The following is an 11,795-nucleotide window of genomic DNA, read 5'->3' on the forward strand; positions in this document are numbered from 1 at the left end:
AGGGTTTATTCTTGGATTCTATATAAATAAATCTGACCAGTAATGACCCTTAATAATCGGAGTGTGACGCGGATTCCCAGACATACCATTATATATTATTCAGATGTTATTACCCGAACCGAAAATAGTTTATAATTATAAATACAGTATGCATATGAATATATCAGCGGTGTTTTTACATTTTTCAGTTGAACCAAAACGTCAAAAGTAACATCTACTTTTGATTCAACTGAAAATCACAAAAACGCCCCTTATACACAATATATTTTCCACAACTAATTGAGATCCTCTGGTGATTCTACAATTCTGCAAATTATGGGAACGTCTTCAATGTGTGTGTCGGCATTATCGGAGGGCTTCAAGGTCTCGGAAATGAGGTCGTTCTTGAACTTCTTCCAGTCACAAGCTTTGCGATAGTGGGCAAAAAGGGCTTCTCTGGATGGAATCATGACATCCACGTACAACAGTCTGCGCTCCCAGACATTGCCGGGATTTTGTTTCTTCTCCAGCAGGAAAAATCTGGGCAGTATCAGGCATTGAACCGTACTCCTTGCCATTATGACGCGATTTTCCATTTTCTCGCCCAAGCCGAAAATTCCTCCAAAAGTTATGGTGCCAACATCAATGAAATGGCTTTCAAATGTGGGTGTCTGCAAAGAGGAAACCAGAATGGCGAAATAAATGCAAAATACATTAAATTCAGCTTATATTTAAGATAAAGCCCTAAATATTCCTGGGGACTTACGGATGAATCAACACTGCTCGAGGATAAACTAGATAGCGACGAGGATAAAACATAGCTTTCATCGTAATCGGTTCCCGCAAAACCATTTAATACAGGACCAAAGCGGAAGGATTGCTTAAACTCCATGCTTAAATCTGAGTCCGATGAAAATGATTCGCTATCACTTTCGTTCTCGCACATTTCCCAAAAATCCTCATATATATCTTCACTAATAAACTTATTCTCGCTGTGCGAAAACATAGACATCGTTGACTTTCGAATCGAGCGGCGCCAAGTAAAACGCGGTTTGGTTGGCGGCGATTTGATCATGCCGCATCTTTTTTGTATGTCTCTTAAGTCCATTTTTCGCATCTGTATATTATTTAAATTAATATTTACATAACAAAAAAAGCAAACTACAAATAAAGCAATAACACTTCGTGTTTAGGACACCTAATACCCAAAAAACTGAAGTTGCATAGATTTTAAGGTGAGCCTACCTTGCGATTAATAGCACTTTTTTGTGAATCATCACTGGAACCGGAACTCGAACTTGCCACAAGATCGAGAATATCTATTTTGGACTCATCATCGACACTTGGCGTGGAAAATGTGGATCTGACGGCTTTTCTAAACATTTTCGACACATCACCTTCAGACGCCGGCAAAAGTTCATATACCTTTTTTCCCCTTTTCATAGAAACCTAGAATTAGAGTAAGGAGATTAAGTAGAAATCAAAGGTTTTTAGAACTGCTGACCCTTATATTCAGACACTGCAGTATCAGACATTCTCCACTGAGCACAAAGTGGACATTGGTCATGGATCCTATATCCTCACAGAATATGGTATCCAGTGGGTCGAATTGCTTTAGCCTCCCATATCGACAAGCTTCCACGATCTACACCATATTTACAGAAATGCATTGTCGCGAAAGAATATTATAAATTGGGAGGTTCTATTACTAGATTATAGATATTTTGTATGCAAGTGTTCATGGTCATTACTATGAATGAGTAATTGCTAGGGAATGAGTGTTTTTAATGATACAGCTTGTCTTAATAATGGGTGAAATAGTTGGTGATGAAATGCGATTTTTGTATGCGATATATATGAGTTTTCTAAGAACCTTGGGGCTTTTACCTGATCCTCATCGAGGAAATCAAAGTAGTCCAGCGCCTTGAGGGCCCGCTTCTTCTCGTCCCAAATCTTGGTCATGTAGGCCCCAAGAATCGGTGCAAAATCATAGTCGAACAGGACGAGTAGTTCGCAGTAGGCTGCAAAGTGAAGCGTTCAATAGTTGCTGGCGCACTGGCGAATTGGCGACTCCCATCGAATCGGGGCACATGGAATCCATGGAGCTGGGGCCAAGTACTGTTACTGCCACTGCTACTGCTGGTGCTTCTGGTGGCGTGCATCTGTTTTTTATTTATTTATTTTTTTTTAAGATTGCCAGCACGAGGAGTAACAGGCACAACAGCCGAAAAATCGAGCCAAGCCAATGCTCCAATGCGCCAAAGGAAGGCGGGTGTTGTTTTGGGCCAACCTATATATTTGACTGAATAGTTTATACTACTGAATAGAGCTGGCGGATTCGTGACGGACTCGGGCGGGGGGTATTTTGTTATTCATTTTGATTGAATCGAATTAGGACTTAACGTTGTTTATTGCTGATTAAATTGGTGGGTACAGGCAATCGCAAATAAAGCAACAAAACTAAACAAACTCCCAATAAACACAATCGTACGAATCGCGTGCTGGCCCTATGTATTTCCCATTTATTCCGACATGAGCCGCAAATGCTGCACTTTACCTAATTCACCTTCTTATCATCCTTAAGTGTGATTTAATTGGGAGAGGTAAAGATTGTTAGCTAAAATAAATTGGGTACTACTGCTGCTCAGCTCCTTATCAGCTCTCCGAATGAAGAAAATTTATAAATAGATAAAAACATAACTACTCTCATATTAGAAAGTTAAAAACATACTTGCTGCTCTGAACGTGTGAGTTCGTTTGATGCCTTCTAAGAGCTCCACATGGCCCATCATATCACCAGCTCCAAGAAATCCCATGACCACTCCTTCTCCCTTCTAGCAAATCAAGTGTTAGGATCATCGATATATATGTACATATGAGTGTTGAGTTTTGAAGCCACTACCTGGCTATTTTCGTTATTTATCATATGTACTTGCCCTGTAAGCACAAAAAACACGGTTATGGGCGCATCCGATTGCCTTATGATAATGCGACCAGCATCGACGGGCATCAAACGCACCACAGGAACTAATCGAGCTCGAATTTTCTAAGGAAAACCAAGTCTAATGTTAATGTCCTCATAAGAAGAAGGTATTTTACTGGACTGAAGCCTGCCAAACATGTCAACTTAGCAAACAGTTTACATAACTTCATTCTTTCCGGAATGGTTCGAATCACGTGCGGTGTTCGAATCAAAGATTTATCCTGTCATAGAGTAAGTAATTATTCGGTTATATATTTTTATATATATATATGTTTATACCGCTGCAGTTAGGAAGCCCGATTTGGACTTTGCGCGACCTCTCGTAGGCAAATTCCTGATGACGTTTGAAGAAATCCTTGGGTCATCTTCGTTTTCTTTCCAGGGATCATTTAGGCTCATTATGCGAACCACTTTTTTGAACAAGGCCTTGAGTGATTGTATTCTTTTGGTATCTGCAGTGTTCTTTGTACGCCGCTGCATTTTCACTTTGCAACGAAAAAATAAGAAAAATATATAGAAATTAACAATGCGAACAAAATGCGTGTTTTAGTTATTTTTTTGTAACATAATAAATGAAATTAATTTTGAAATACCCAGTAACGGGCTCTAAGACTTTCTATCAAAGGATTTTGAGCTTTATTACAATTACATATTTGTGAATATTTTAAATGACCGTTACAAATTTCCCAAAGATGCCGCTTTCAAACGCGCGCCACAAAAGGGAAATTTCGAAACAGCTGTTCCGTTGGCGCTTCCCTTCGAATGGCAAACGGGAAATTTCAGTTTGGTTGCCGTGGAGATCGCGACTAAAAAAACGTCTGTTTTAAATTAGTCGCTTGAATTAGCGTTTGAAAATAGCACACCCAGTTGCGGAATGGATGCCAGTGTGGAGGAGAATGCTCCTGATCACAAGGAGGCCGTTGGCAAAGTGAGTTCGCCTACTACTGGTGCATCTCCCATTGATGAGCAACCGAAAACTTTCTCTTTTTTTCTGTAGTTGGCCAAATCGGATGAGTTCGAGAAGCCAGCGAACAGCATTGGATTGCTGCCCGTTATGATATTTCTGGCGGCGACGGTGACCACGGCCGTGGTGGTGGAGCTGCTGCCACATGCCAGCAGGGTTTTTCCCTGGAAGTCGGCGGATTCTGCAGAGGATCAGCTGCAGCCACCGCCCACATATGCGATCTTCGGGCGCAGTCCCACGGAGGAGCACCTGGTGCATGTGGTCAGTGTGCTGCACAAGTTCGGCTACCGCAGAGTGGGCGTAAACGAGAGCTGGAATCTGCTGTGGGCCCACGATTATCCATTCCTCTCCATCGCCAATCTCAAGAATCTCGGACAGCATCAGGTGGTGAACCACTTGCCGGGCTGCGGTTACCTAACCAACAAGGTGGACCTGTGCACCACGCAGCTGCCTTTTCTGCCACGCGCCTTTCGCTTGCCAGCGGAACGACAGGAGTTCCTGGACTACGCCAGGGAGCATCCACAGGCACTGTTCGTCCAGAAGCACAACGAGCATCGGCACATCAAGGTGCGAGCACCCGCTGACATCGCCTTCGGATCGAACGACTCCTTTGTGCAGGAATTCGTGCAGCGGCCCTACCTGGTGGATGGCCACAAGTTCGACATTGGAGTCTATGTCGTCATCACCTCGGTGAATCCCTTGCGAGTGTACATCTACACGGGCGACGTTCTGTTCCGGTACTGCCCGGTGAAGTACCATCCCTTCGATGCCGAGAATGTGGACAAGTACATTGTGGGGGATGACTATTTGCCCACCTGGGAGGTTCCTTCGCTGCGCAAGTACTACAATCGCTTTGGCGGCAGCATGCGCACCGTTTTCGAAGCCTATGTCCGAGATCAGGGCAAGGATCCCGCTAAGATTTGGCCTCAAGTGGAGCACATTGTACGTACCACGATTGCGGCCAAGGAGCAGGACATCGTTAACATACTGCGATCCTACAGGACGCACAACTTTTTCGATCTGATGCGTTTCGATCTGTTTATTGACGAGGATCTGAAAGTTTTCCTCATGGAGGCCAACATGTCTCCCAATCTCTCTTCTGCTCATTTTAAGCCCAACTCCCTGTTGTACGAGCAAGTTCTATACAGCGTGTTTAATCTGGTCGGAATAAAGCCACTCACGTCAACAAGTGGCACATTGTTAGTATTATTGTATTATGCCCAACAAACTTTAATATGTGTGTACTTTAAGGCTCGGCGAAAGCAGCGAGATGGTGACAGCTGATAAAAACCTGGCCACGGACTTGAACAAATGCGCTGCACACGATTGCGACAAGTCCTGCAACAAGGAGGAGTGCGATCTTTGCCTGCAATGCCTTAGTGGCTCGGAGTACAAGATGCTGCAGCAGGCTCATCAGGAGCACTTGCATCGCGTGGACATGAAGCGCATATTCCCTAAACCCATTGTATGTAGTATGTTAGAGATACTTCAAAGGCCAAAGCTAATATCTGTATTTTATATAGCACAATCCATCAAGTTACAACCTTTTGGAAGAAACTGCAAACATGTCAAAGAAAAACACCTGGATGACCCGCTGGTTCCACAACAAGTGCCAATTCGATGCTGCCTGGTGTAATTAGATATATTTGATTTTCAACTTATGTAAATACTTACTGTGACGTGGTAACCTCGTATGCTCAGCATTAGTTAATTGGCTACTTAATTCTTAGTTCTTAAGAGATAAAATAGCATATTGGCTTCATGTTGCAAATGGCCATTTAGTCATTAGCAATGAAAATGGAAACCATCTAGACACCTTGATTGACAACGAAAACATGTACAAAGTAAACCGTCCTTAAATTAATTTAAATTCGAATCTCTCTTAAATTGTTTAAGCAAGAAACTGCATATCTAGTAAAGATTTAAAATGAATAGTTAATATGTTTGTTTATTTATCTTATTGTTATCTTATGAAGATAATTATTATTACAAAAACATTAATCCCATTTTATTGGGTTTTATATCAAATAATACGTATTATATTGCAAAATGACGAGAATATTTGCAAATGGCACCATTGCGCAATGTTTAAACTATTACGATCCTTTAAGCATTAAGCACCATGTGTCTCTAATTTCGTTTGCCGAATAACTTACTGCTAATGGTCAAACCCGTTCGTTGCGGCAGGTCATTGTCCATTTCATCCGGGTCCAGAGGGCCAGCGCCGAGCTGTAGTTGTCGCCAGCGTCCTCGGCCATGGAACCCATGCCAGCAGTATCCACTGTGGCGACAGAGCGCAGGGAAGCAGAAATCGAAACAGAAACAGAACGTTAAAGCGATGCCGGCTCATTGGTGCCGTGGTGCAGTGCCTGTGCGATGGAACGGCGTACACTTATTGCAAACCGATAAGACGCGAGATATGTCAATGTCAACATAAACATAAGCAGAGGAATAAATACACATGGGCAGTGGCAATCAATGCCGCTGTGCTCGCAGAGAATCGCGACCTCGTCGCAACCCGGGCCATAATCGGAGCTACACGAGGAAATGTCAGGTTTGATAAAATATTGGCCGGCACACATTCTTACTCAGAGTGAAGAGTGTAGAGCCCAAGAGCTCGATACTCCGCAGTTCGCAGTCCGCAGTCCGCAGAATAGATGGATGGATGGACAGAGCTGGACTTGGACTTGGACTCAAGTCCCCATACCCATCACCATCACCATCCCCATCCCCATCCCCATCCGCAGGCCCACATCCACATCCAGAGTCGCTGAGCTGATCGGAGCTGAGCTTTTTGTCGAAATGGAGATGAAGACGGCGACGAAGACGCTTTGTCGGCAATTACTTGTGGCGGTGTGAAGCGATGGATTTATTGCCCCAACAGCTAATCAACCAGCTGAATTTATCGCTGACTTCATTCGACATTTAGAGGCTTCATACGCGGTGCATTAGTTGTGATTGCGCCATGGGAAAATAAAAGAAGAAAAATAAAACAACAGAAGTAGAAGAAAAGGGACACTGATCGACTGATAGGTGCAAATTGCTGTTTGATAAAAAGTGATTCCCCCGAGTCCAAATCAGTGCAATGGGTATCGCGTTCTAGGAGCCCCCTTCTATGCTCCATCCCCTACCAATTTCTGTGTACTTCGGGTACTTGAAAGACGTTGGAGCTTCCGTTTAACGGTTAGATGGCCCCCGTATCCACGTATCCCCCCGCTGGAATACCAGGCGTAAACAACTTTTTCTCGGTTTTAGGCTGCGGTGCCATCGTTCCGTAATTAATAGCGGCTCATGCGTGGCAATTTAAATAGCCGCTAATTGTAACCACCGTCAAACAAAACCAGTTAAAATGCCAGGAAATGGCCACCGTGCAGAAGGCAGCGCCACATAAGCCATATACCCATACCCATACTACCCATTGCCATCTAGATGGCCAGAAGCAGCTGCCGCTCGCACTCCTCTGAAATTTGTAATTCTGCTCTTAATGCCGGCGCATATTTCATTTGCATCTCGCAGTCGCAGTCGCAGTCGTGGCGTGGAGCAAGCTAACCCAGGAGCTAACCAAGATGCTTAGGCACTGGCGCAAATGAAGTACTCCGCAGGATGGTTAATATGCGACCATGGGCGAACTGGTTCATTACATTATAATGCTCGCTTCTTTTTCTCTTTGGCTCATTTTCAAACTTATACTTAACACCAAGCCCGCTTTTATATCGCTTTTGGTTGGTTTTGGTTTTCGTTTTCGTTTTCGGTTTGGTTTTGGTTTGGGTGTCCAGTATGCAAATTCCTTGGCTCCAACATCTGTTCTCCTTAAGGTCGTTACCTTCATGACACTACACCGTTAAACGAGAGGAGGCGATCCCGATCCCGATCCCGGTGCCGATGCCATTATTTCTCATGCATACGCTCATTAGCTGGTAATCTGATATGCGTACTTAAGTTTCCATTAAAAAAGTGATTGCTTTCGAGCAAGTATTTCCTCGGGAAGTCAGGATTTTTTCCACTCATAAGTACTTGTTGTGATAAAAAATAAGAGTCTTCCAGATACTCACTCTACCATGTCCAGTAACTAGTCTACATACTTTTTGGCACAGCCAAGTTTATGATCCCACGACCAAAGTTTAAAATCTAAACTTTTGGTAATTGGAGATACTTAAGTTGCTTAAGTATCCTGTTGCCTGGTTAATTAATAAGTCATCTAAATGGTATAACAATTCACATTTAGTGCACAGTAAAGTCCAAAAACCTGCTGCTTTTATAGAAAAAGCAATTAATTAAGATGGGACCATCTAGGCAGTTGGGTATGCAACTTTAAGTAGGCCTAATGATGGATTTTTCGTTATAAAATCAACTTTGTTTTAAGTAAGCATCTTGATGCAATTTAACCCCCTGATTGGTTGGAAAACCAGTGATTACGCGGATACTCGTAGTAACGGACGAAATTGGAATTGCTTGCCAGATAAATGTGCGGGATAGGATGGGATTGGATAGGATTGGATTGGATAGGATTGGATAGGGTTGGATGGGATGGGATAGGATGCTGGCTGATGCGATTGGGTCGATGTGATGATGCATCTTTGATGATGCATCTTTGGAGCAACAGAACAGACAAAAAAAATAACGAGCCCAACCGAACCGAAACCGATACAAAACAACAAAGAGCTGCAAGGGACTTTGGGGAGACTATGACTACGACTATCCGGTTTGGTGGCCAAAAACCGATGCCAAGACCAAAACTAAAAGCCCAGCGGATGGCAAGTTCGCCAGTTTTCAACTATGTAGCAGTGGCAACTGCGATACGATGCAAGGCGATGTAACGCGAAACGATGCGATGCGATGCGATGCTCATGGCCTGGATCAATTTCAATGCCTTCTTGCATCCGTTAGGTGACCTCGAGAACTTCAAAGAATTTGAATAGCTATTGAAAATTATGGTGCATGGATGAAATGGCCAGCGGCCAAAGAAAAGTGTTGGTGCTGCCGGTTCCTAGTTCCCAGTTCCCAGTTCCCAGTTTCCAGTTCCCATATCCCAGTGGAGTCGAGTCTCTGGACCGGCGACCAGCCATCCCAGCAACTCTAGATCCTTGTCTTCCTCCACACAGATGCACATGTTCGCAGTACGTACATATATGCACTCTGGAGTGTATGTACTAACTTGACCCTTGAGTCGAGTCTTGGGTCTATCTTCTTAGCCTGCCGAGTTGAGATACTTTGCGCTTTAAGTTTATGCAGATGGATGCGTGGACGTCTTTATTCCGCGACTAAACAAGCAGCATGGATATATCTAGTGGAATTTTACATATTCTCCGGTGGCTAAATGTGATGTGGATCAACAAACGTAAATAAAATATATGCATTACTAATGAAAGCTGGGTATAAACCAGAACAGAGCATAGGTCTTACGCTTGAATAGGAAGTTTTGAGTAAGTGCTGAGTACATTATTTGAACTACATATTACTTTTCTAATGGGCTTCCAATACTTTTTGGTTTTAGCATGTAAAAGGCCCATATAACACTGCGCACAGGATAAGTGGCAAAAATGGGTCGAGCCCCCAAAAAGAACTCGCTCTCGGACGCAATATTGATCTATGTTCATTGCCAGGAGATCGATTAAATATCAGGCGAAAGGGAAAACGCAGCAAAGCCCCCCAATGGCTCCACTTTGGGTTCGATTCGATTTAGTTTGGCTTGGCTTGGCAATCGCCACCCCACTCGGCAGCGGAAAACATGTGCCTATTGACAGAATATTGACAGAAGCTATTTCACTTTTCGGGGTGTGACAGACATGCCGGCGTTGCCTTTGCCTTTGCTTCTGCTTCTGCCTTTGCCTTTTGCCACTTTGCCCATACTTTGGCCGTTGCCGTCGACGACTGCAGCACCCCCTCCAACTGCACTGGAAAAAATCTACTCAGAATATTACACATAATATTCAATGAATATCAGAGAAGAGCTCTTATACAATTCAATACTACTATACCCACTTCACACTTTAGAAATCGGTTTATATTGCTCTACGATTTGATACATTAGTATCTATCATGATTTCTTGCAGTGCCCCACCACCCAGCTAGCCACCCACCAAGTTGCGGCGAACTGGAGAAGGAGCACTGGGAGCAGGAGTAGGAGCAGTCCTGGGGAGCTGGGTTTCCGTCTGTGCCAAAAGTTTTGACTGCGATTCAATAAACAAACGGTATTATTAAATAATGCGCTCGTTTTGCAGCGTCGCAAGTTTTTGGCCGAGAAATCCGTTCCGCTGCCCGATTTGTCTTATGCAGTGCCGCGAGTGCAAATGGATTAATATCCATGTGTAAGCATACATATGTATATATGCACATACATACATATATATGTGTGCATATCCAAGCATATATCCACGAATAGCCGCCAAATTCGGCGCGGCTCCGCTCGGAGGTGTTTTAATGAATGTTGCCAGGATACAGGTGCCAGGTGAGGCCATTTTGTTATTTTTATTTGCATTGACAGTCGGCACTTGAGCACCGGAGGAACCGGAGGAACCAAAGGAACCGGAGAACCGGAGAAACCGGAGAAGTTGGATTCGGATTCGAATTCGGGCCGCGAGTATATTGGCCAGTGCTCGAAGGGCTGAGGAAGCGATCGGAAATCCCGCCATGCGGACGCCTTTTGCCAACTTTGATTTCAACTTTTCGCCGGGCTGCAAGTGCGAGTGCGAGTGCTCGAAAGCGGAATTGGAATTGGAATTGGAATCGGAATTCCATATCTACAGCCTGGTGTCCATTTCGTGCCCCGCCGTAACCTGTCCCGCTCTCCTGGTCATCATCCATGTTATCCACGCGCCGCACGCTCATCCACGCGTCCTGTCGGCCGTTCTCCATCCTCGAGGTGAGTCCTCAATGGGCTACAACCCCTTACAAATCCAGTGTGTGCAACAATTTAGTTTCGTTTGCATACGCGGCCATGCATGATGAACCAATCGAAGTGGGGGATGCATGTAAATGTACCTCAGATATGGTGGTATGTGGCTGGGCACGAACCTCCGAGCAGGTGAGACCTGCCCCATCGTATGAGGCACTCAAATTAACGCCCGGAAAATATGTGGCGTGCGACATTGGCGCCTCTATTATGAAAACTATTTCGATGCACGATTTGGGGGCAGCAGATAAGGCGCAAATTGTGGTATCAAAACTCCATTAAACTGAAATTGAAAGTAATGGTGAATGCCAAACTAAAAGTAAAATGTGTTTCGCTTGAAGTTCAAATGTTGTACACTTAGTCATAGCGATTTTTAGCTTTGTTCTAAAGCAATTAAGGCAGGAACAGAGGAATGCAAATAACTAGTTTAATAAAACATTTTGTTTACAATTAAGAGTTTAAATGAAAACATGAATATCAGCTATGTTCTTGGCTAAGGGCAAGTTTTGTAAATGGTGAACGTGAACAAAAGTTTTAAAGACTGAGGATTTTATCACCTATTTCCTTTGAAAAACATTCGTGCACAATGCGCTATTTTCAATAAACTACTCAGAACATGGTGAGCTATTAAGTTATTAAAGGCAATAAAAATTAATTAAAATCAGCCATGTTTTGTGCGACCTTGAAAAGCGCTACTATAAAATTTCGAACAATATTACCACCTATGGCTTCAAAAGACCAAGGGTAAACAGAGGTCCTAGCCACATAAAATGTATGCCCCAATCCATGGCTCGTCTCTTAAATGAATTCTGAGCAATTCATAAATCATTTTTTATTGGAAAAGTGTAGCTCCCTCTGGGTGGCTGACCCCAATTGGGCTATTTCAAAAGTCCGCCCAACCACTTTGCCCCACGATGCACGTTCTATAAATCCAGTGAAATCTCGCTGAAAGGGAATGGTTATTAGGGAAGGAATTT

At 43.7% G+C, this 11,795-nt stretch overlaps 2 protein-coding genes across 5 annotated transcripts; one reads left to right on the forward strand and one right to left on the reverse strand.

Moving 5' to 3' along the window:
* Window positions 1–142: 142 nt before the first annotated feature.
* On the reverse strand, window positions 143–3,558 carry LOC120454152. Of its 4 annotated transcripts, XM_039639211.2 has the most exons (9): window positions 3,242–3,551; window positions 3,079–3,183; window positions 2,882–3,025; window positions 2,711–2,813; window positions 1,867–2,000; window positions 1,484–1,624; window positions 1,225–1,428; window positions 746–1,096; window positions 143–650 (listed from the first exon to the last, which is right to left on the reverse strand). In XM_039639211.2, exons 1-9 carry the CDS (start codon window positions 3,440–3,442, stop codon window positions 276–278), a joined length of 1,758 nt encoding a protein of 585 aa, XP_039495145.1. In that variant the 5' UTR covers window positions 3,443–3,551; the 3' UTR covers window positions 143–275. The 4 variants fall into 4 exon arrangements, with proteins under 4 accessions (XP_039495145.1, XP_039495146.1, XP_039495147.1 ...); XM_039639212.2 differs by lacking the exons at window positions 3,079–3,183; window positions 3,242–3,551 and having other exon boundaries at window positions 2,916–3,018; XM_039639213.2 differs by lacking the exons at window positions 143–650; window positions 746–1,096; window positions 1,225–1,428; window positions 1,484–1,624; window positions 1,867–2,000 and adding an exon at window positions 2,098–2,141 and having other exon boundaries at window positions 3,242–3,558.
* A 169-nt stretch (window positions 3,559–3,727) lies between these two features.
* On the forward strand, window positions 3,728–5,829 carry LOC120453609 (probable tubulin polyglutamylase ttll-15). Its single transcript, XM_039638384.1, has 4 exons — window positions 3,728–3,890; window positions 3,960–5,125; window positions 5,178–5,391; window positions 5,450–5,829. Exons 1-4 carry the CDS (start codon window positions 3,837–3,839, stop codon window positions 5,564–5,566), a joined length of 1,551 nt encoding a protein of 516 aa, XP_039494318.1. The 5' UTR covers window positions 3,728–3,836; the 3' UTR covers window positions 5,567–5,829.
* Window positions 5,830–11,795: the final 5,966 nt, after the last annotated feature.

Source organism: Drosophila santomea, chromosome 3R (assembly GCF_016746245.2).
Source record: "Drosophila santomea strain STO CAGO 1482 chromosome 3R, Prin_Dsan_1.1, whole genome shotgun sequence".
Lineage (NCBI taxonomy): Eukaryota > Metazoa > Arthropoda > Insecta > Diptera > Drosophilidae > Drosophila > Drosophila santomea.